The sequence below is a fragment of the Calypte anna genome, chromosome 21 (genome assembly GCF_003957555.1).
Source record: "Calypte anna isolate BGI_N300 chromosome 21, bCalAnn1_v1.p, whole genome shotgun sequence".
NCBI lineage: Eukaryota > Metazoa > Chordata > Aves > Apodiformes > Trochilidae > Calypte > Calypte anna.
Window position 1 is genome coordinate 3,933,157 of NC_044266.1, and position 25,946 is coordinate 3,959,102.

The window sequence follows — 25,946 nt, forward strand, 5'->3', positions numbered from 1 at the left end:
ACCTTGCTGGCAAACTTGTTTCAGGGAAGGACACTGCAAGCCCTCCCTAAATGTCTCTGCAAGTTGGCCCACAGACCTTGGCTTTCTGTTCCAGATCTGTGCAGATCTCAAGGGCACAAAAACAAGTAGGTTTTTGTGGAAATGTCTAGGTTCTCACTGTCCCCTCAGTGTTGTTTTCACCCTACAACTTTTGGATGCTCTTAGGTGAATTTTATTGCTCTGCCTCACCTCTAACCACAGCACTTCTTTGTCTGCTCCTGCAGGAAGCAAGGCTGTCACCAGCTTCCAATTTAGTCACCTCCTGAAAAGGCTGCCCTGAAGGACAGGTCACGATTTGAAGGACCTTATTCTCTTCTCTGACCCAAGCATGCAAAGCTATGAGAAACTGTTCACATTGCTTGGCAACTGCCTGAAAATGTCTGCTGCTTAATTACAGACTACAACTTTTAAAGTAATGAATCGAGACAGGTCTGCTTGTGTTTTTGTTTGGTTTTTTGTTTTAAGTTCCCTTTCAGGACTGGAAACAGGTAAACAGTTCTTAATTTATGCCACAAACGTGTTTCCAGACTTCCAGTCTAAGACAGAAGGCACAAATGCAGGTGGTAACTTTGTAGAGCAAGACTGGAAGAGAACTTGTGTGTACAGATACTTGTTTTGGGCTCAAAGCATCCCTCACCTCTGAAATACACTTACTCAATTTGCTTTTTCCTTCAGCAGATTAGATTGTGACCTTTGCTCAAAATACATATTAAAACCAAATTCAGCTTTCTTTTAAAAGATACTTGTCTATTTTTTTTGTCAACTTCTTTTAATGAAATGATTCTATTGTGTCAAGACAGAGCTCTCCTCTTACCCTTGTGGCATTATGAAAATAAAATTCTTTTTCACCAAGCTCTCTTACTCAAAGGAAAACCAAAAATATTTTGATGATACTCATTAGATGCCAATCTATTTTAAGAGGCATTAATGTTCTCATTGAATATTCAAAGCAGCTCTTCAGAGTGCATTGCTGGTCATCTACATATGATAAAAATCTTCTACTCCTTAGGCCATATGCCTGCAAGATCAAGTACCCTCTACAAACCAACTGACAAGAAATATTATCAGCTGAAAGGCTTAAAGGTGCTGAGCAATTAGCTCTCCCTCCCAACGGGATGGCTGTCTTCCTGCAAAACTATACTGAAAAATTAAACCCTACCTCAAAGTGTAAGGGATTCACCCCCAAAGCATCCTACAGATGCAGAGAGCCACACAACAGCCAGGGTCTATCCAGAGCCATACACAGACAGAAAGTCATTAAGCAGACGCCCTCAAGGGAATGCCAAAAGATCCTCAGATGATAATGATCCCCCTTCCATGGTGCTGCACTGTTGGCTTTTGTTTTGAACAATAGATCTCCCATGGTACCTCTCGCTTGCTGAAAATATTGGTATTAAGTGAGCATGAGCACAGCTGTGTGTAAATTACATATATAAACAGATTAGATTTGTGTATTTATACTGGATGCAAACACATTAATAGTGCATTTGCATACACAGTTGGCTAAATGAGATTGCATGCAGAGCAGGATTACTGGTTACAAACACATTTATTTAGAATTTTCAATAAAGTATTTATATTGCCATTCAAGAGGTCAAAGTGGATTCATCATCCTTTCTCTCCTCTTTGCCTTTACAGAAGTACACAAAAAACAGTCTTGTCAATGCTGCCCATATCCTGCCAATCCCTCATCACAATTATTCTGGGAAAAGGACCTATGAGATAGAAGAAAGTCAACAGGGGTGCTTACCTAAAGGTTACCCAGATTTCTTTCCTTTATTGAAGGTGATGTTTTAAAGAAGGGGGTAAGAGTTCTACATCTGACCGCTGGGTGACCTGCTACCTAAATGGCAGTCTATAAAAATCTTCTTTCCCTTCTGTGTTTAATGCCAGGGATCAATGCAAAAGTCTGTATGAAAGGCAACATGATATTGAAGGTGACACAACAGCTCTTAGACACTTCCAAAGCTGGGGGAGAATTCAACTATTCCTTCACCCCGGGCTTTGAGCTGTCAGGGTGCTGCTAACCTTATGTACTAACCCTAGCATTATTTTACCATCAGGATTTCAACAGAGCTATTTTATAGAGAAAGATTTCACAGGTTCATCCAAAGCTGCCTGCAAAGCTTTGATTCACTTTCCACATTGTACCTGTTTTTGTGCGACAGCCTGAATGAGGAGAAAACGAAACAGCCAAAGCAAAAGCATTCTGTTTAAATGAGGAGTCTTTATTTTTCCTCTAATTGTGCCCTCTGATCAGTGGCTGCGGGTGCTTTCACCACCCCCCCAACAAACGATGCCCCCGCTCTCGCCTTCACATTTCACGTCGGTTCCTGTTAAAAGGTCCAGTCCTGCCTCTTGGGTTCACCACGCTCGCAGCCTGGCCCATAAATCATCTCCCAAGCCTGGCTCTTGGAAAGGCAGTGGCCGCCCTGTGCTGGCTCCGGCCTGCGTTGCCAAGCAACCTGTGCGAGAGGGATGGCTGAGAAGTGCTGACAAATAGCCAAGTGGCTGCAACAACAGGCTTCTCTCTGTCAAAAAACGTGTTGGGGAGAAGTGCCTCCCCCGCCTCTGCTCTGTGCGAAACACTGCGTGATTGTAAAACCCAAATCAAAAGGCTATTGTGATGAACACACACTTCCTGCTCAATTACTAATTGTTCAAAAGCTGCGGGGAGGCTGCGATCACAGGGCGGACGGCAACAGAAATGTGATCCCGTAAACGAGATAAAGTCAACAGCACGCCTAGAAACCTGATCTAAGAACAGCCTGCAGTGGCACATCAGAAGCTGCTGCACAGATCAAAAAAAAAAAAAAAAAAAAAAAAAAAAAAAAAAAAAAAAAGAAGGGAAAAAAAAAAAAGAAAAAAGGGCTGGGTATTAAAGCAGGAGGAGAGAAAGAAAACCTGACTTTGCTTCTCCTGAGCTTCGGAAGGGATATTTGATAAACAACCTTGGATCTTTGGAAAAAACAGTTCTTGGATTCTTACAAACATTATTATCCATCATAACACTGCTGCAGTTGCTGGGTCCCACATTTCAACAGACACATGAACAGCCAGGGCCAGAGGAGTGCTCTTGTTTAAAGACTGCTCAAGTTAGCAATCACTTTTCTCTAACAAAGCAAGGGTAGGAAGAGGAGACATCCATTTTTCCAAATCAGGTCTGAAGAGCTGACCCCCTGGTAGCCCTTCAGAGGCTGAGCTGCAGGAAGGTTTTCCAAAGAGAGAGAGTCCTGAACCTCCAGAAGGCTGGAAATGCACCGTCCCTCAGGACTCAGCATGCCTCTCTTCTGAACAGCAGGGCAAAAAGGCAATTTTAACACAAAGTATTTCCTGGTTCTACTGAATGTAATTCCCACCGGCAAGGCTTGCCATCGTGCTTACATTTATATTTACATGCCCCTGACAGACCTGCTGAGGGATGCAGGGTCCACCCTGTGCAGGCAGGACAGGCAGATCCAGATCTGTGCCACCCTCAGCTGCTCCAAAGCTTCCCTGAGACATTTGCTCTTTCATGAGCTTCAGAAAACAAAGCACACTTCTCCTGTCCCTAAACAAGGTTTCACACAGGGAGTCTAAGATTATCCTCATCTATGGGCACAAACCTTAAAAACCAACATACAGGAGACTGCCTTTGTTGGCAAAAAAAAAAAAAAAAAAAAAAAGCACTTTCTATTTATAGAATATGATGTGAAGATTGTTGTCTTCTGTAATCAACAGTTGCTCAGTGCTGCAAACAAAGCTAAAATGATCTGAGTGTGTTTTTACATAAATGATTTTTTAAAGATGCACTGGAAGAGTTAAAGAGAACAAAGGCCTGGCACATTTGTGACCCAGAGAAACAAAACACTATGCTGCTGCCAAGAGACAACAGAAAGCTTTTGATTATATTTCAGATTGCCTTTTTTCCGGTACACAGAGAGATTCGATTTCTGATTGTGATTTTAAACTGCTGTTAAAATGCTAATATACAAGAAGCCATCTTATATCAAAATTAAAGAGCAAATAGAAAGAAAAAGTTGAACGATATGTTCCTTTTCCAGGACATACTTCCTGTCCCTTATGTCTGTAAGTATCTTCTTTTATAGAGATAAGCAGCAAAAATTCCCACTTAACCTGCAAGCTTCAAGCTAAAAAAGAAAAGAAAACAAACAAACAAACCTATTTGCTTTCCAGTTGTTGGTTTGGGTTTTTTTTGTTTGTTTTTAAACTTGTGTAAATATAGAATCCAAAAGCAGAGATAAAAGCATACATAAGCAGGGTAGGTAATATCAACAAAAACTGAAAAGCAATTTCTGGGGAATACAAACAATGCCCTACTATACCACCTTTCCTCCAAAGGAATGGTTCTCATGAATCAATTTGGAATATTAACCTTTCTCTTCCTCATACTCCATCTCAAACAGCTGTAACCAAAAGCTGCAATGCTGGTGAATTTTTGAAGTTTTCAATATTCCCTTGAATTCTGCCAAGATCAGAATGTGTATCATCTGCCACAGGGCTGAGGAAGTCTCTTTTGTTTTCTCATCTTTACTGGGCAGATATGGCCAAGAGGAAAACATCACATATTGGCCCCTGTCTAAATTTCATTCTGCTCATACTGTTTCCTTTAACAACATGAATTTTACTCGGCTTAAATACCACAGGGAACACCAGTCTGCCTGCTAACACAAAGTGGATCTCCATTAAATCAATACGAAAATGCCCACTCTGGGCACTAAGATGAGTGGGTGAACACAGATACACACCCACCCCCAGCTCAGGAGCTGGAGTTCATCAAGATCAGACCACAAGGCTAATAACCAACATGAGGGTTATCACAAAAGAAGCTTCCACTTGAGCTCTTTCCCAAAGTGTCAGAAGACGGAAAATTTTCTGGGAAAAAGATGGAGAAAATGGCATTCTGTTACACAGATCATCCAGAGTTCTGAAAATACACGTTCATTTACTCAAGTTTACCACTATTATGCAAGCCTGGAGCTGTTCCCTTTCACTGTGACATTCTGTCCTTTCTGTCAATTTGTAACACTATGCACAAAAAAGCAGCACTCAAACTGCTGGAAATACACTGTATGATCCTTTCAAGACTCAAACACATCACTTCCAGTGGAAGCTCCCAATTGCAGAAGTATTGTTCCATTGGGATTTTAACCATTATTGTCAGCTATGCTGGAGACTATTTCTGCTTTCAGTGACTTCACGCAAATGACAGAAGGAAACAAATAAAACCACTTCAAGAGTTCCTCTATTTTAGAGTCATGAACAAATCCAAGAATAATGAGACAAAATGGTGGCAAGGATCCCCAAGGAAATTACACATACAGAGAAGCAAGTGTTTCTGTGGCTGACTTGGCCAAGTAAATCATTAAACAGCAGAGCTGCTCAGAGTAGCCATGCCCAGGTTTGAGTTCAAGTACTGCAATACAAATTCCAGCTGGTGATCCCCATTAACATGGCATAAGGCAACCTCTGCAAACTTCCTGCATTTCTCTCCAGGATTTATCTGCTACTGACTGCAGTGCACTGAAGAGGTACTTGAGAGCACAAGTCTGGATAGAAGAAATACTAGTGATGATAAAATCAAATTCCAAGCTAAGAGCATCAGACAGTTCCTATGTTCCCTTTTCTTTTGTGTAAGGGGCTCTGAATAAAAACAACCACTGATGCCAAAGATGAAAAAGTGACCCACAAATAAGTGAGGAAAGAAGAAAATATTTGAAAATGAAGGACTAGAACTGCAGCTGTAATAATGATGATCACTGGCAAAGGAAATGTGAAAGGGAGGTATGTGAGGGAGGGAGAGGGGAAGTGGTGCTGAGACTATGGCATTACCTCCCCAGACACGTAGAACTGGACAACATCTTCCATAACATAGAAATGAAATATGCACCCTAATAAAACAGAGGTGCCCTCTTTTGCTTTCCCCATTTTGTAACAAATGGAATGTTTGATTTGAGTGTTTGAAGTTATTTCAATGCAGTAGAGGGTAATATGCTGTGATGCTTATTTATTAGCTCCTCTAAATGCATAAGCCCCTGTCTGATCAATCTCCCCATGTAGCCTAAAAGCCATATAAATCTGAGCAGATACTGTGAAAGGGGCTGGGGGGGGGGGGGGAAGGGAAAGACGGAGAAAGGAAGGAAAGGAACAAAAGAGTATGAAAAACCATGGTGGATCATACACAAGTGGGTAGGGGAAAAAGTGAGGTATCAAGAGGCCAGGAAAAGCTACTGCAAAACCACAAACCCAGAAGCTACACGAGCTTTGAGTTTTTACCACAATATCTTCAAACCCACAAGGCACATGGAAGTATAAACCCAGCACTGGCCAGGAAGCAGAGAGTGGTAGTTTTTAAATGCACCTTCATGAGCACTGATCAACACATCTTGTACACAACACCTAAAGAGGAAGGAAGAGAAAACCTAAGCAGCACAGGTTTGTTTGAGCAAACCCCTGCAGAGGCAGAGCCAGGATTTGCTCCCCAGCTGCCCAGGGATTTCTGTGCTGGGGTTCAGCTGGGTCAACCACCTCATCTTTTGAAAAGGTTAAAAGCAAAGTTACTCAGCTTCTAGGAAATGGAAAACAGTCTTCTCCTCCAGTGGCATTTCCACAATCAAATCCCATCTTCCTTCCCAGTCATCAGAAACCCCTTGCATTTAATATGTGAGCAACTGGGAAATTAAACCTTCTCATCTCTAGCAGACCTCCTCAGCATTAGCAGGTACTGAGGATCTCTCTGGATCAAGTCCTTATTTGCTGTCAAATTCTTTTTATGGCAGTACAATCATTAGCTCTACTGGCACTGTTACCCTTGCAGCTAATTAGGAATATCTTGGATAGATGCAGAAAATGATTAATATTTAGTCACTCTGTGTCTATTCAGGAGAAGCCTATTATCAAACAACTGACACCTCCACAAACTTATATTAAATAATGGCTCCCATAGTGGATTCAGAGCCCCTGACAAAATGGCAAGTGATTTAAGTACCACCAAGCTGAGCAACTGGTGATGGATCACAGTTTTTTCACTCACCTCGTTGCAGCCTGTAACAGAACAAATGATCATTTCTCAGCCTAACTGAATATGGCTGCCCCACTAAAACACAAAAGACAAAGATATATAATTTGCTTCATTAAAATGCATTTTTATGTCATCAGAAAGATTAAAAAAGAACTGAAGCTATTGATAGGGAAGATTAGAAAAAGAGAATTCATCAGGCAAACAGAACTTGCAAATATGGTGTATTTTGGCATTTGTATTATGGTTGTGCAAGAAACAGAAGTCCTGAGCACTAAAGCACATGGAACATCCATACTAGAACAGGAATCAAAGTTTCTTAAAGAAGAATTTTGTCACTATTCCAATCTGAAGCAGTATTTTCTCTTTTTCTGCTGCAATAGTAATAGTTCTGGGCCATAGTAAATAGTTCTCAGCCTGTGAGGTAGAACCACAGAGAATCTAATGACATTTGGAAAAAAAAAAACTAGGGAAAAAAAAATCAAGATACACCTCTGCCAAAAGAAAAGGTGAACCTAAAATTCAATCACACTGCAGAGAGCATTTCCAAAACAAAATCTTCTGACACCAGATAGTTAACCAACATTTCTTATGTTTCAATAATAAAACTGCTTTCAAAAGCATCAAGGAACTCCAACAATCCTAGATGCTGAGGTTGGCATAATGCATACCATGAAGTGTAAGCCAAATTATCTAAAGCTATTGATTACATTTGAATTCAAAAGGGGAAGAAAACTGTGAAACATCTTATTAAAACTGTCATACTATTTGAAAGTCAGTCATACTATTAACATATATATATATAACCATTTTTTTTAAAATAAATATCAGAATTTGGAAATGAAGTTACATACAAAGGAAAAAGGGAATGGATATACCAGATCATTTGAAAATTAAGATTGAACCCCTCCCAAATATAGGGCAAAAAAGGTTTTACCATTACCACAAAAGGTGAATTCTTAGAATCACTCACATGGTTTTATCTGCCACAGCAAAAGCATTGACCCTAGAAAGTTCTGGACTGTGGATGATCCCTGCACTCTCCTGGTGCTCTCACTGCTGTAATGTCACGACTCAGTTTCCTTTTGGAGAAGAACAGGACATAGGATGATGCTATATTTAAACCAGGTTCCAGATCTCTCAGCAGATAAAACCTGAATAAAAGGTCAGAGCAGTAACTGTGTCCCTGACCTGATCGTCTGATGGGGAGAAGGCAAAAGGCAGAGGAGGCCGTGCAGCACCTTAGCATGTCTGGTTTGTGTTGTTCCCCTGAACAAGGCTGGGGTAAACAGGTTTTGTTTTGGCTGCAATGTTGCTGAGCTGCACAGCTCATGCTTCTAAACATAGAACTTGTAAGACATACTCGAGCACTAGAACTGACTTGAGCTCTGTTGCTAAGGAACTACGAGGGACAGGTTTTTGGCCCTCTTCATTTATAAAATAACCACTGTGCCCTATGGGAGAACGAATGCAATCTCTCAAGTCCCCCAGTGCCTTGTTCTCATTTTTAAATGAACACAGAAAGATGATGGAGAATGCTAGGAAGTGAGAGTGATCTCCATTTTTAAGATGCCCTTGAAAATAAGATGAAAAACACAGTTTCAACCATCAGCCACTGCTGCATTTAGTAATCTTTCAAGCAGCAGCTTCTTTCCCCTTGGCAACAGTCAACTGTGGGTATAAGGTTTTGCCCTATTAAAAGCCTTTTTCCAGAAAACCAAACAAAACACCAGCTTCTGAAAGCACCCACAAATGATTTAGTTTCTACTGGAGTTCAAGTTGCAGTTCAGAGTTCAGCTGCCATCCCCACACCCAAACAGCCTCTGAAGCTGTGGCAACTGCCAGTGTAAATATTTGGTGTATTATTTTGGGGGGGATCAGCAATATGCCAAGTGCTGCACAGATAAAAATATTCCACATCAAGGCAGAAAGAGGATGAATCAAGAAACACACTGCGGTTAAACAAAGCAAATTTTAAGAAATTATGTTGTTAAGAAAAGACAAACTTACACGGCAGCTGTGGAAAGATCAAGCTTAGCAAAAGCAGTGAAATCACCCATTTTGAAGCTAAGGTCACTGACAGGATTATAGATTTATCCCTGAAGGCAGCCTTTTCTCAACATGAAATGCTGAATTTTATTATTTTTTTTTCTTCTTTTTTTTAAATCTAACCCCCCAGCCCATTCAGGCTCTCTCATTTGCTGGAGGCTTTTAAAATTCATTCCTTTTCCACTGCTAGTTAAACAATGGAATCTTTCTGCAAACTAAAAAGGACAAAATTGATTGCCCTACACAAACTTTTCTGCACATGTAATTGATTTTTAATTCACTGCCTTATTTCTAAAAGGACTTGACAATAAACTCAGTGCTGTATGTGCAGTATTGATCCCTTTAAGCAAGGACTTGGATCAAAGGCTGATGCAAGTTAATCACAACCAAAAAGATTATCTTTTGTCTAGAAACCTGTGTTCAAACTAAATTCACCTTTTATAGCCATGTTACACTTGGTATTTTTGAGCTGTACTGCACTTTGTGATTTTGTATACCTGTCAACTGCTAAGTAACTGTAATTGTATGCATCTTTTAAATCATAATTTTATCTCCTCAAGCAGAATAATTTCATTCTTCATTGGTTCCTTTTTACCGTGAGGACTGATGGTTCTTTTACACTCTATGCACTTAGAATAAGCTACAGACAAGTTTGTATATTCCCACTTAAAATTAAAATCTTATTTCTTCTTAAAATAAAAGTCCTACTAGAGCAGGACTATCTGTGTTTATTGGTTTGGGTTTTTTTATTATTTCAATGCTAAGTCAATTTTCAACACTTGCAAATGACATCAGATGGCTTGATTACCGAAGTCCAGAAAATGTTGATTTAGCAGCTACTCCCTATGACATTGTGATGTTTGCTTTTTGCAGAGAAAAAATTACAACTTAGCAGTAGTTGATATCTTAACCTTCTATGCTCACTCAGTTACTGAAGTGCAGGCCAGCCATGCCTGCTTCCTTTTCAAATATCCCTTGGTGATTTCCCCCCTCCTGTCCACTCCAGAGGCTCTTTTTCCATTTTGCTATGAATTACATTTTCTGTAGCTGCCATATAAACAGTAAATAAAATTCATGGTATTTTTGCCCCAGTAAGCAGCTCTGTCTTCCAGCGTATCTGAAAAGCCTGGCTTCAAAGGACTGAGCAATGAAAATGTTTTCATGAGCAGATAGTCCAGAAAGGGCAGACAAGAGACATTTGAAAATGATTCTAGGCAAAGAAGCTGAGCAAATAAGGCTGTGTGTTTTGCATAAGTAATTTCTTGACCAGCTACACAGGATTACAAATAATGGCAAACATGTTAGGAAATTAGTTTGCTGTATCTTGTCATTTTTGGCAGAAGGAGATCCGCTGGTATTTTATGACAAATGAGCTTTCAGCTGAAGCCAGGTGTGGATATTTTAAAATTTATGACCTTGTAAATCCATGTACATGGCCAATTATGGTTTATCACCAGCAAGGATTAACTATCCCTGCACATAAATTTAAGAGGTTGTTTGAATCTAGCTTGTTTACCTCAACTGCTTAACATCAGAAGCAATGTAAAATATTTAAAGGGCAGCATGTTTAATGATAAAAGGTATCAAGGACATCATGGTGTGGCATCGACAGCTCTGCATGGAGATGTACAAGTAAAAAACCTTCTTCCTAAGGGTCACTTGGCAACTCCTGAGAATTTAACATCTCTGAAAAGATGGGACCAAGCATAGAAGGAAAAGGAGGAAGTTGCCAAGAAATAATGAACTACTACTATTTCACCTGGATTTTCTGACTGAGGAAGGTACAGTGCTGAATTTCAAAGGTGGTTCCATTAGCCTTGATGGTGTTCTTCATAATCAACATCCAAATGCTAATTAGGAGCAGAATACCATGCAGCAAAAGCATCCCTGAGCAATAAACTGCAAGGCAGCAGCAGTGAACTCTGCCTTCAGCTAGCATGCATAAGTAAACAGAATTAATAATTACCCAAGTGTGGACGGGTGACTTAATCTATTTCGATTAGATGCAGCTCAGCCTGAGGCTTTTGTGTTACTTAAAATGTGTTCATCATGTTTAATTAAAAACCTAATAAACTAAGAGTTCTTTTAGTTCTGATTTGTATTTCTCTCTTCTGTGAGTCGTATTGATTTTGTTAATACTTGTGATAAAGAGACAGAAAAAAAGCACATTCTGAATAAAGAGAAAAATGTAAGATCAAATCAGGAGGACAGTTACGTGAAGAACAGTCTGTTTCCTTCACCATTTCCAGTATATGAGGCATATCTGAATTGAAAACCATTTCATTAAATTAACAAAACTTTAAAGGAATATTGTGTCCTCTGTAAATTATAGGCATTTGACAGGTTATTTATCTGAAATGGAAGTGTCTGGAATAGCTCAGTTATGGACCCAGAGCAAGTGTATAGTCAGAACTGTACTAAACATCACTGAAAATATAAATGCCATTTTTACAGAGATTGGGTCCCAAGAGAGGTGGAAATTTTGTATGGACAATTTTTCTTGTGAAATATTTCCTCTGAAATATGGGTGTTCAGTTGAACCTAAACTGAAAGAATGATCCTAACTCCAGGAAGCAAAGGACCAGGACAAGCACTGGAGTTTAAACACAGGGACCTCAGTCCAGATTGTTGCAGTCATTCTCCACAGACACCAAACTCTTGAGTCTGCATGTTTCAAAATACAATTTCATTGTCTGATTTTAAATACTTCCAACAAGAGAAGAACTGACCAGCCCCATTCCATCCCTATTAGGGATTTCTTATTGCTTGTAACAAAAATGTGTCTGTCATAGGTAAAAATAGGCATTTTTAGAACTGACCATGAGATGCAAAGCAGAGCTCACTTCTCTTACTCTCTGACAATCCCTTGGTAAGTTTGAGTGAAGCATCTTTGTCTCCTCAGGTTGCTGAACATAAGACAAATGCTAACTACAGCTTGTCTCTATTCCCACCTGCTGCAGCACACAGAATGACCCAAGCAGTGGTACAGACTGGGTGCCACCAGTGCATGCTTTGAAAGTTCCTAAATATGCAATAATGTATTTATGGCTCAACAGATTTGCCCACAAATAAATTCATGAGCATTACAAAAAGAAACCAACCCCCCAACCACCAAGTCATTGCTGGAAATGGCTGTTATCAGGTGCAGCAGAAGCCTTTATAAACAGGAAACAGCTGCTGCTTGAGCTGCAAATAGATGCATCAGTAAAGAAGTTTCTTTAGCCACTTTTCTTAGTGTGGAAGACTGGTTTTAACAGCATGCCTCTGAATCTACAGACTGGAATAAAAAAAGGTTTAAAAAGAGCCACAGGCTTAGAAACACAAGGGAGACAGCAAACCTCCATCTTCATCTTTATAAAGCCTTCCATTTAATTCAATCACGGGCAAATTTTATCCTCTGTTTAATTTGATCTAAACCTCTGCAACTACATCATTAGTAAAAAATAACAGAATTCCATTCTTTATCTTAATTAGTTCTGATCACTGGAAAGCAGCTCTTACTTGAGTGTGATCACAAGCAAAAAAGCTGTTTTATTTAGAAAAGTCTAACTTTGGACAACAGATAGTCCTCAAAAAACTTAATAAATTTTCAATACATTTGAGTTATTCAGAGTGTTCTATCACAAATACTACTGAACCTACAGAGACCTGTGCTAGATAGTGGTGCTACCATGCACACAACAAAATCAACTACATTAATCACCCAGCAGAGTGGAAATGGGATCTGTTCTCCACCCAGTCCCACACCCTTGCACCCTGCACGAGAACTTTTCTGACATCAGTCTTACAAATCTGCCAGAAAATTCACTTAAGAATAACAAAAGGAGAAGTATGAATTTTGAGGGGGATATAAAAGCATGGCAGGATGCAGGGTATGCTTACAGGATGGGATTGATGACTTATCATCAGGAGACAGGTGGGACACTTAAGATTCTCAACAGAATTTGTTTGAGCTGAAAAATAATTCTTTGCAGAAAATATCAGGCAGATTTTCCTCAGGTTTAAAGAAGAAAAAATAACAAGGGGCAGCCTTGCAAGTCTCAAAAATGCTCAGAAGCACAGTACAGTTGCTTTAATCTGGTGTTTTCTACAAACTGCCAGGGACAAACATGCTATAAAGTTGTGCAGGTGGAGCTTTGCTGTCTATAAATAAGAGCACAGTTTGATCTTTTCTCGGCTGAGGCTGGAGGACTGCCAAATGTTTCTGGAAACTTGGATGGAACAGAACAAGAACAAATATGATAAAACAATCTGAGACTGACAATGATTTATAGAGTCAAGGATCATTATTCTCTACTCACAGAATCTGCACTTTTGCAGTAACATTTCACTTCCCAAGAAACTTTTGCTTTTCCTTATCTGTAAGTTTCCAATTCTCTAACATTTAACACAAATTGCTCACCAAAAACCCAGAGCTACAGCAGCTAAGGAATTCACAGCACAGTGTAGCTGATGGAAAAAAATAAGAGACTGAAAAAAATATAATCTACACAGAAAAAGAGGCGTCAGCTCTGTACAATTTAACTGGGAATCTGGGAAAGAACATACACAGAGAAAACAGAGGTTGAACCAATATGAATTAACTAAACACAAGGCAGAGCACTGGAAGTATCTGTTCCAACAGCCAGTTCCCCAAACAGAACTCACTGTTATGACAAGATAACTGCAAAACTTACCAGGAAACTGTGTTCCAGGGTTTCTATGCTCTCCTTTGCTTTGCTGCTGGACCATGCTGCACATGACCACAAAGGTTCTTTGCTGGCTTTAGAATAAGCCTATTTTAATACAGGTTTATATGGCCTTGTCTACCCCTAACCTAGTAGGCAGTAAGGTTCATGTAAGGAGAGAACAAGAACACATAATTAATTGGAATAATTCTCTGAAAGATTTCCACAGAAACTGGAGCTTAAAACCAAAGGGCTTCTCCAGCCATTGTTTGCCTAATTAAAAATGCTAAGAGACCATGACAGTTTCACCCATTATTAATCAGTTGTTTTATAGAACCACTGCAACTTTAGTAGCTTAACAAGACCACAAAAGTATTATTTTTATTCACTGAATTCTTTACCACTTAACTAACTAGCTTAGAATTCATTCATTCAAAGCAAGAACAAAACCAAAAAACCTTTTCTCTTTCAAGTTTTACATGAGCAACGCTGTCTTGCACCACATGATGGCAAGCTGATTTTCTATCCCTGTGTATTCCAACGTGGTACATGAGAAAGAAGCAGCTTTTCCAACACTGGAAGGTGAAAACCATAAACAAGTCTGAAAGTTCTTTTGTGATAAACATTTGGTCATAACTAACTTTCAATCATCTCATTTTCTACTTTAGTGCAAGCTGCAGCCTAATTATTGAGCTAGCAAATAAAGTATTTTCCATTTTAACAAAGCCAGACAGGCCTAGTCAGCTTGTTGAAGAGGCACTGACATCTTACATGTTACAGTTCACATAAATCTATTCTGTTAAGCACTGTTAACATCAGCATTAAAATGCAAAATATTTTTAGGATGTAATCCAAGTGAACTTGTTCAGCATTTCTCCTGGGTACTGAAAACACATGAGTTTCACCTTTTTTTTTTAACAGCCAAGTACTTGGGTGCTAGCTTACAGCTGTACAGTCTGACAAAGGGCTGCAATGCCAGAAAATGCATCTTGTATTGAATGCAGTATTTAAGAATCTGTTTGTTTACAAGGTGTCAGCAAATTAAGAATCTATAATTTGCTCCCAAATACACATTGATTTATTCTGTTTAAAACCCTACAGAAAACTGTTTAGTAAGCACAGTTGTATTATATCATACATAGACATATATTAAGGCAGCAGAAAGCTCACAATTGCAGCTATTAAGTTGCAGAATGAGCCATAAGAGGCACCTTTACTTCCCTAATTCTCACACAGATACCATCTCCCCAGATGCTGCAAAAATAATCTAGAAATAATTTTAAAAAAAGAGGTTCATTTGAGTGTGAAGTGCTTTCCCAGCAGCACATCCCCTCTGCCAAGCAGAACTTTTACAAGGTGTCTGTCTTAGGTCAAAATTGCAATTTCCACTAATCAGAGTGCAGAGCATCTTTCAGTAGGCTAATAACAACAGTAACACTTCAATCCAAAGCTATGTACACCAAAACCTCCACCTCTGTCTGAAGGAGAAAAAGCCACATCTCCACGTTTCTCCCCTGCCTGCACTTCAACCCCAAAGCAAGAAAAACCATCAGCACATACTGAAAGTGCAGCCTTATGGAAGAACCAGCAGTGGGACTACTAAATTGTATCAGTTGATGAGATTTTGGGTGCAGCAGGATGTTAAATTGTATGAGCCCAAATCCCACAGCAATTCCAGGTCGGTGGCTGTGAGGAGACAATACTGCACTGCATATTTACTGCATGCCTCAAATTCATCATGTCCATACATTACTTTGGGGGCTACCTAGGAGATGGATGCACTGGTTTCAGTAGTTTTGGAGCCTGACAATTTCTACATATTTTAAAGTAAATGTGGATGGCACAGCTAAATCCCAGCTTTCAGATAATCTATTTTTGGTCTGCTCTTTGTCAGAGGCTCATCCATCAAGACCTATGCTAAGTAAATGCTTTTTAATATTCAGTAAAGGGGAACAAGGGACTTACTCTCAAACTCAGTTCAGGAGAACCAGTGATAACCAACCTAGCATCAGCCAACTTCAGCTGAAACTGCAAGCTGCCTCCAATTTTATCAGTAAAATAACAGGGATACTTGGTATGCCTTCTGCATCTTGTCCTACTCCAATTATCAAATGTGGCCAGCCTCCCAGGAGCTAAAAATTAAAGTGACATTCACAGTCCAGAAGTTTTGTAGTTGTTCATTTACCCTACAGCATCCTCTCAAAAACATTCACTTGATCTCCCCTCTTACTCAACTTGTCCCCAGTCTAATAAAGCCCTGTACTTCAAATGAGGGGCTGCTAACTCGGAGCTCTGCAAAAATCTATCCTGTGCAGCAAACTACATGCCCATCTTCCTCCTCACCACACAGACAGCCTCTTTAAAGACAAAAAACAAAAGCAAGGAAAGCAACAAGATCTATAAAGCTCAAGGGAATAATTCATTTCCCTACCACTTCATCTTCAGTCCAACACTTCTCAATCAGTTTTGGCACAGGTTTCTTCACCAAGCGCTGCAGGGCTTTTCCAGCATCATAGTTACTTTCATGTAGCTAAAAAATAAAGAAGACAAATAGATCATTCAATGGAATTAGCAGTGATCTGATATTGGAGAAAAACCACATGAGATATGCTGTGCCTAATTATTCTTAGTGTTGATATACAAAATGAAATTTCAACAACCTGAAGGGTAAGCGAGGTTTTATTAGAAGAATAAACAGCATTAAAACAAAGTATGTTTTCCCCTTCCTTCCTAAACTTCTCCCAGGTAATGTCTCAGCCCATAAAGCAATTTATGTAAAGTAAATTACTGAAATTTACTTCTGTTAAGTAACCCTAAGTGATTTCTGATGAGAAATAAAGGTGGGCATCTGACTCAAGCTAGAAGGATAAAAAAACCCAAACCACTGGCCCCATAGAAAAGATTTTTGGTGTAGATGTATCTGTGTGTGTATCCTAAACACATAAATGTTTCTTGAACACTGTTGAATATGGGGTTTAGATAGGACAAGCCCACTGGGAGAAAGCCAGCATGACTCCAGAGCCACAGTACAGGGCAGAATATTTTAGAAGCCTTCTCTGAGCAGCAGCAGAACCAGCCAAAAGCTGGGAACTGGAAAGCAAAGCTCTGCCCTCTCTACCAGCCTCATGCAGGGGTGAAAAGGAAGCAAATCTGTAGAGTCTGGTACAAAGCAGCCTTCACTCTCACTTCCTGGCTGCTGTCAGCTCAGGTTTTAAATAGCTTGTGCATCTGTAAGCACACAGGTTCCTTACACAACAGGCTTCACGTTTTCAGTAAAAACATAAATACCCTAAATGGATGGGGAATATCCCAGAACACAAAGTGCCCACCTCACACAAGGCACTGAGCTCTTACTGACACACCTGATGGCATGGTGGATTTTGGGTACCACAGCTCATGCTGTGCCATCTTCTCATTGGTTTTATCAGCATCTGTTTTCTAACCAGGAATTCAACTGAACAGCTTGTGACAGCCCATAAAGCCAAAGGATCTGCACTACAAAGCACACTGATAATTACTTCGTTTCCTTTAATTAGTTTCCTTTAGTGAAGAAGTCTGTGCACACAAACCTCAATGTACTAAAAATTTGCAGCTAATTTATTCCATGTGCTGATGAAATTTCAATTCCATATAACCCTGAGCCTCCTTTGTAAATCCTGAAGACTTGAGTTTCTAGAAAAAAACTTTAACAATTGTTACAAAAGGCCTCAAATATGTGGTCTAAGGTCTAAAACCACAGTGGATCAGCTAGCTGTAAAAGCAGAAGTGCAGAGCCCTTGGGAAAATCAGGCCACCCAAAAAGTCACACTGCGTATCTCCTGCTGACAGGGACAAATACGTTATCAGCTGTGGTAAAGAAGAAATTAGTACATTATGGGTTACACTTCTCACAAATTGGCTCGAATTTATTATCTGTAAGAACAGCCCTTGACCTGATGAAAGTGCTCTTTCCCCTTCACCAGGTTATTGGGGCATTCAAAATTTATTTATACTAGAGGGACTTTTAGAGAAAGTGAAGTACTTCTAAAAATAAAAGGTCACTGCTGGCCAAAGATCATTACCTGCAATGTGTTTTTAAAACAAACACTAATGTTCCCTTAACTGGCAGCCTGGAGATTTGTTTCTTTTCCTTACCAACAACTAAAGTAACAATAGCATACAGGGTGTTACTGCAGTTAAAAGACATACTTCACTAATATAATGGGAACAAGGAAGAAAACTAAGCCAGAATGATTTTCTATTCATTTTCAGCTTTCTATATGGCATCTACAGGGAAGTTACAGATACTCTGGGCAACAATTATAACAATATGAACTTTTTCAGAATAATAATAGAAAACAATGCTTCATCTTGGAAAAAAACAAACATTTCCTCCCCACCCCTCTTCATCTACCTGATCTCTGCAAGCTACTGCTAATAGATGCAGCAACACACCAGAGCTGTCAGTACTCCTCACACCCCTCTAAGCCAGGAGATGCAGGAGCTGAGACCACTTAGTTGAATCTGCTGGTTTCAAACCTGGCTGCTCAGGTGGAACTTCCTAGGGTACAACAGAACCACAGCTTCTCAATCTTCCTGTGAGGAGTACACCAGCATCAGCACCCATTACTGCACTTCCATGCCTGTGAAAAGCTGATTTCTGTCCACCTTACATCAGCCTCACAACAAAGAGTAAAAGCAGAAAGCCAGACCTGCCCTGCCAGTGCTCAGTGCCAACACCCAAACACTGCTACTGACTTTAAACTTTGTTTTCTCAAGGCTCCTGTGGTATGGAATACCTTCTTAAAGGAATGGAAATAAGAGATTGTCTTTTCTAGTGGATACACATTAGTTCTTTTCTTTCCTTGCATTCCAGAACTAGGTACATGTTCATCTTAAAGAGAAAAGGACTGCTTGTTCTACCAGCTCACCTTGCAAATCCTTTCCCTCTGTGTGCCACTACCTTGAAGATTTTTCACTTAGAACATTTGACAGCATTTACAGAATAGTTTCTGTAAATGTTTCTCTTCTGTTTCTCTTCCCTCTTAGCTGCCTCCAAAACCACAGAGTAACGCCAAAGCCCCCCTGTAACTTGGAGGACATCTTTATTTTGCCTCAAGTACAATACATGGTTTTCCCTGGTAGTCCCACTGCCCAAGCAGTTTAAGAGGCACTCTGGCTACTGCAAATGGAAAAGCTCACAGGCCATCAAAACTGTCCCAGATCAACAACAAAACAGATGAGAAATAAGTTTTGGCCAAGTAATTACATTAATAACAATCACAAACCCAGAAGGCACAGGAGTGAAAGAAGAATGGTCACAAAACAGAAAAGACAATGTAAAACAAAGAGAACTGATGCAGGTTTAGATTTCTCCTGATAAATAACTTTTAGCAAGCAGGGAAAAAAAAAAAAAAAGAAAAAAAAAAGCTGTTAAGTGCCAGGAGTAGGGTAATGCAGCAAAAAAAGAAAAATATTTATTTTTTTAATAAATGTCAGAGTTAAATTTACTTGTTTCAATCTGGCTTATTAAATCTCTGCTCATTACTTTCAGTGATTTAATACATAAAAGCACTTTATTGGCAAGCAACTCAAACATAAATAATAGCTAATGATGACTGCCTATGGTTTCATTAACTTCTGTCTGAACTTTTCAAGGTATTGCTATAAACACTAGATTACTCCCCTGCCATCTGTAGAATCACCAATTTTAGCATTAACTCTGCCATCTAAAATTTGAACACACTGTGATGTTCTGTGTATCTACAATTATAAGAAAAGAAAACACAGATGTACCCACACTTTAACAAAAGAAACACAAGGAGCCATGCAACACTGGCCAGGATTTTAGATTCAAGAAAAAACCTGTCCAAAAACCTCATTTCTATTACAGCAGTCATTAGGCAATGTTAGATCACAGGCAAGCCCTGATTACCATAAAGTCTGAACATTACCACAAGGTTTCACATTTCCACTCCAGCTTCTCAGCAGAGCTGCCATTTTCTGTCTGCGTGATGTTGCAAATAAATTCTCCTTTTGGCATGGCTCAGCTGTCAGGCACCTCTGTTCTGTAATGAATCCATGAATTACATCTTGCAGCCCTGACATCTCTGGGCTTGCTCATCAAAATATTGTTCTTCAATTGTAATTTATAACTTAATTTAAATGTCCCTTTTACTGCGACCTTTTAAGATCAGAATGGCATTGCATCTGGCAGCTTCTACTTCAGCAAGGCATCCTTTTGCAATTACAGTCATTATGATCTCTGCTGAAAAGCCCATCTGAGTTAGGCTGTACTCATGCTACAATATTAAATAATTGCAGTCCATTAAGAAGACTCTGAGATTCCAGAAGCTTTTCTCTAAGGAAAAATTGCCACTATACATTGATAAAGAAATACTGAACTCCTTTGAAATCTTCCCAGAAAAGCCAATGAATGCAGAAGGGATTCTACAGAAGACACTTCTGTGGGGATGCAGCCAGGTCCAACATTTTATAGGATAGCTCTAGAATTTAGGAATTCTTCATGGCTCCTTTATGGAACGATCACTACCAATCCTGCAAGACCATTTTCATACTCAGGTAACACAGAGGAGCCAAAATTTTCACTGCTGCCAACCAAGAGACTTCAGTGGAACTGCAAAACAATGGCACTTGCTTGGTACTGCCCCAGTTATTGTAATCTATGCAGGGTTAAGAACACTGCAATTATTAATGAGCAATTTCTCCTCTCACTGAAGGGGCCAGTGGCCAAAATATCCAGTGGCTCTGTAAAACTGTAGCAGGTTTAAGAAGGTAGCAAATAAAGGACAGAAGGGAAATGACAAGGAAAATGAAAAATACAATGAGAATTATTGCCCTGTGGCTTGAGTAGCTCTGTCTTTCGGTGTCATTATTCTAACCCAGGCACCTATTTGATACAAAATTGAAGTCAGGCAACTTCTTTCAATTGCAGAGCTGACAAATTTCAGTGTGATGCAGATACTTGTTACAGCTCAAGACATCTTGCCCTACTATCAAATGGAATATGCTCCATAGCAAATATATCTTATTAGGTGAAACAGAAAAATCTAGCTTCAATTTTGCAGCATTCTTTGAAATGCCCATACAGTAAAATGGCAAGATTTGATTTTTATCAACCAAGCCTGATACCCAACAAGACACTAGCCTCAAATTCCCTTTAATTACAGGAATTAAATATATAAATATCTATGAAATATCTATGAATTTCCTTTGCCCCCTCCTCTTAGAAATCCTCCCCACCTGCTGCAACACACTAAACAATCAGGATCAGAGGAAAAATACACTGGCCTTGCCCCCCCAAACAACAAACCCACTTTGCTGAGCTCCCTCTGGTGCTCAAGGACAATGGAACCTTGAACCACTCAAGAACCTAACCCAGGCAACAAAAAGACTCTGCCCAACCACCTTTTTCTACCAACATGCTGTCACAACTAACTGGGAAATTTTGATTTATCATGACTTGACACGGCTTGGTCTGCAACAGAATTTGAAAGTAATAAAAAGAGAAGGTGACAGACACCAGTAAGCTATTGCAAGAGAAAATTACTACTAGATCTATTTTTAAAAAAAAAAAATAAAAAATAATTTTTTGTATTTTACAGATTGAATATAGAAATTAGTCCACACTGCTTAGGAAAAAAAAAAAAAAAAAAAAATTAACAATCAACTTCCATCTCTTCCCCCCCAGTTCCAACCCATTTTAAGCTTTTAAGTAACTAATTGCTACAAAGTGATCTAAGATTCTAACCACGAAGATCCATGAAAAAGCCAGATGCTTGTATTACACCCTCTTTTCACACCCTGGTACTGCCAGGGCTCTGCCAAACAGCTCAAAATACAGTTGCAAAAACCTGAACAGCAGAGGGAGCTCAGTGTGCCAGATGGTTCTGTGGGTCAACAAAAAAGTGCCACAAGCATCCAGAACTCGCCAAATAGTTGTCAAACTTGGAACAAAATTAAAAAAAAAAAAAAAAAAAAAGAAAAAAACAAAAACCAACAACAAACAAAAACAAACAAATACTTTTTAAAGAAAAACATAATCCAAAACAAATTTTAAAAGTAACCATGGCAGTCACTCTTGGCCCGTTCCAACAGTTTCTGAGTCATTTAAAAATTCACGTGCTAATTTTTTTTCCCCTAAGAGCAAGGATAAGGTGAATGAAAGTTAAAAGTGGCAAAAGTGTCTTATGTACTAGAAGTGGCTTCATCTTCCAACAGGCCCAGGCAGAGAGTGATGGCCCCTGAAGTGCTATGCTACCTCATTTGAACCATGAGTAGCTGTTAATTAAGATTCATCCAAAAGGAAAACTAGTAATAATAAGAAATGCTAACATATATTTAAATAATTTTTTATGCTTTCAACCTTGTCTGTAGTTAATGAACCAGAAAATCTGGTCTGAGGGCAAGTTAAAACAGGGAGTAATTTGTCTGGGTGACATCTTCCTTAGAACTGAGTTTCCTTAAGCTGATATTACACTGTCATGTTTGTCACTCATAATGACACGTTCCCATGCAGCAGTGTAGTATGAGAAGTCAGAACAATGCTATTAAAGAGAGATTTATATAATATTATCATAAAATTGTTTTGTCTTCCACGTCGTAGAATGCCAGCTCAAGTGGTGGTATTTTCTTCCCACAGGAGGACAGAGTTGCACTTTGATTTCCTCTGCAAAAACAACGCAGAGACCAAAAGGACAAAAACCTCTGAGATTAACCCTGGCAAGCTCAGTTTGCAGACTGTCATTTCCAGTTTCTTTTCTAGGGTCTGCTTTTTTTTATAACTGGCACTAACTCTTGAACCAGAGCAGTGGGTAAGGCAGGACACTGAGAATTAATTATTATTATTATTATGGAAGATTTTAAAACTGAGAAAGAAGAATCAGTTTAACACTTTCTTGACCTGGATTGTCTGAGAAAAAGTGTGGAAACTCTGACCAGCAGGCATAGGCCAGAAGCAGCAAAGGGCAAGAGAGGTGATGAGTTTCTGACCTTGCATTAATATGTAGCACAAGAAGGATCTTACAGAAAATCTGATACCAAATGAGAGCTCAAGGACAAAGAAATCAGAGGAAAGGAGGGGAAGAAACTACACTAAAGTTTACCCCAACTCTTAGTCCACAGTACTTGTCAGCAGCAGCAACTATATTTATGCTCAGTATTCATCAAGTTAAGTTCTTTCCATGGATTATCAGATTTAGGGCACCAGCTCTCTGCAAGAGAGCATGATAAATTTCTGAGCCTATGCTATTCCTCAGCCATTTCTGCTTTCTGAAATCACTGTCATAGTATTAAACAATTCTTTTGATAGTCCTAATCTGCAGGGCTTCCCAGCTCCAGTTCTTGTAACAGGCCCTCATCACACTAAGACATTTTAAAATTCATTCTTCCAGCCTCTGCATACATAAGCTCTCCATATGACAACTTCCTAATATCCTTGAAAGGTTCTGTCTTCTCTTCTTGGTGCAGGTGAAGCAATGGTTTCAGTGAAGTTCTACCATTACCCCTTTGGTGCAAAGGTCTTTCTCTTTGCTCATAAACTTTGAAAAAGACATTCATAATTTTAACTAGGAGCAGGCCACCACAAATTATACCACTGGAAGAATGATTTCAGATGTTCCTGCCTCCTCAGTTGTGCTAATTCAACTACTTGATAGCTGTTCTACACACTGCACATGTGAAATGATGTTATTTTAGAGTATCCCACAAGTGGTAGGTGGTTTGTTTTGAAAAATTAGCAAAACCACAAAAGCACTGCTTTGGAGGTCACATTAAAGCTTTCATAACCAGAATACTGTCAAAAAGCCACAAAGCCTCTGCAGATCTTAGTACTAAGTCTAAAACAATCATGCCAAAATCCTCCAAGAAAACTCTGACAGTAGACAAAGTTGTGAGAGTGGGATAAGGAAGAAAAACACATGGGAAAACACCTGTGAAAACAAGAACAGTTATTAATATGAAGACACACTAATAAAACCTTGGCTCTTGTGGGTATGAAGCAAGCTGCTATGCAACAGATTTCCGTAAGGTCCTTCTGTGTATCCTATTTAAGGAACCACTGTGATACAACCCCATGTTTTTCCAGCTCTTCATTTTAATTTGAAACCTGCAACTCCTTCTCCCCATGCTCCACAGAATTATTACAAATGGGTGGCCCAGGTTCCCCACCAACTGCATGAGTTACAGAAGAAAATTATCCACAAGAAAAACATAGAGGCGCCACAGCTGGCCATTAAAAAATACAAACAGACAAACAAGAAACCCACAACAAAACCAAACCACTTCCACAAGACTTCTTCTTTCTACAGAAGAGAACAAAACACTGTATGTCAGATGCTTTCCCACACTGAATGTGTTGCTGGAGTGGTGCACTTGCAGATAAAGAATGCTAAACAAAATAACGTAGTTAAACCAGGCTAACTTTGAAAGGGAATGAATTCTAAGGTTTTTGACTGATTTCCAGATTTCAAATAGTTTGGGATAGAAAACAAAAACACAAAACCAAAACAAGAACAAAAACCCCCACAACAAAACAAGAAACAAAAACAACACCCCCACACACACATATAATGCACAGCAGGCTGATTAAGTCCTGGCTGTCCTGCATAATATTCTTACTACCTCCAGTACCTTGTAAATGTGTGTTTTGAGGGGGTTTTGTTTGTGTTCTCATTATTAAAAGCTGATGCCTATCCACACTCAAAACCCAAAAGTACTCAACAGAAAGAATGTCTTACTACCAAGTATTAGTTATGAAACATTCATATCAACCATGCTGGCTCTCAGAATGCAATAATGTTGTCCACAGTGACCCAAAACAAGGTCTAGGAGTAACTCAAATTAGCATTTCCATTTCCTTTTCCACTTAAGAGGAAGAGTTGTGCCTTGAAGCAATGTGGTTCTACAGCTCACAAGACAGGAGAAACTGGGCAGCTATAAAAAATTCAAATCTTTTATTACCTTCCATTTCACCAATAAAAATGGCTTCATGTATTATGGTTCAATTGTGAAACTGGAAATAAAAAGATGTACTGAATAGGGATGGTTTGTGTTACATGACAAATATTTTAGGGTTTTATGCATCAAATGATCTTTGCTCATGAATATTTAAATAAAGCACAAAATCCAGCTACTTTTAGCCAAATCCAGCTACCTGCTTTATGATAGATTAACAAAAAACATGGTGAAACCCTTTCAGGAACTCGTATGTCCTCTTCCATACCTCTCTGTATGACAGCCAGCCCTGATGAGGAGGGCAACCAACTCCACATGAAAACTTTATTTCCTTCCTAAGGTTTACAATGACAAAGGTAGCATCAAACCCTAATTGCCAAACAAAGGAACAACAGTTGAAATTTACCTGGAACATTAAGTGAATAATCATTTCAGTGAGCTGATATATATGTTGCATTGTCCCTTCTATGATCTTCATTTCTATCTGGTGTAATAAACAATAAATCATTGTGGGGGCTACAGCATCTGTTATTACATAAATAAAACACTAGCAAAGGAGCTTGTCAAGACTGATTTATACAAAGTGTTGCTCTGAAGTTTATTGGATTTCCATAATAAGAAATCATACCATACCCATTTTTTTAACATTAATCTTCTGGGTTTCATATGATAATTTCTAAACAAAACCACAGCTTGGTGAAGGGTAAGATTCACACAAATTATTTAGCAGATAAATCTGATCTGTTTTAAACAGATGGTGAACAGGAAGACAAAAAGGGCACCATTTTGTCAAGACAGCAAATTAACTATCAAGAGTTGTTTTAAGTTAGTTCGAGAAGCAGGCTCTCAGAGGTCTGAAACACATTGCTAGAAAAATTCAAAGTGAGTAAGGAAAGAACCCCCACTGGTTTCTAAATATTGTATTAGATCACAGAGTGGATTTTTGAAACTTGAATAAATCAAATATCACAGCAGCCTAAGGACCTTTCAAGAGCCATGAGGGCCAAAACTTGCAGACTGTATTTTCTTACAAGTACAATATTCCATGGTCAGGCAGACTAAGAACTATGCTGTGTCAATACAGGGCTGAAAACCAACCCAGAGAGGAACAGAGGGCTTGCACCCTAACACCTACAAAAGAGAAATTTCAGCAAAGCTGAGGTTAATGAAATAATTACACCACCACCACAGGGCAAGTCCTACTGACATCACACTATGAT

The 25,946-nt window shown here is 39.2% G+C and overlaps 1 protein-coding gene across 4 annotated transcripts in view; it reads right to left on the bottom strand.

The window, feature by feature from the left end:
• RERE (arginine-glutamic acid dipeptide repeats) overlaps positions 1 to 25,946 on the bottom strand; it is a 201,214-nt gene that overhangs the window by 52,099 nt on the left and 123,169 nt on the right. For all 4 annotated transcript variants that reach the window (XM_030463519.1, XM_030463521.1, XM_030463520.1 and 1 more), the window contains one exon: positions 16,205 to 16,303. In XM_030463519.1, coding sequence (XP_030319379.1) covers positions 16,205 to 16,303 — 99 coding nt within the window. The remainder of the gene's footprint in view (positions 1 to 16,204; positions 16,304 to 25,946) is intronic.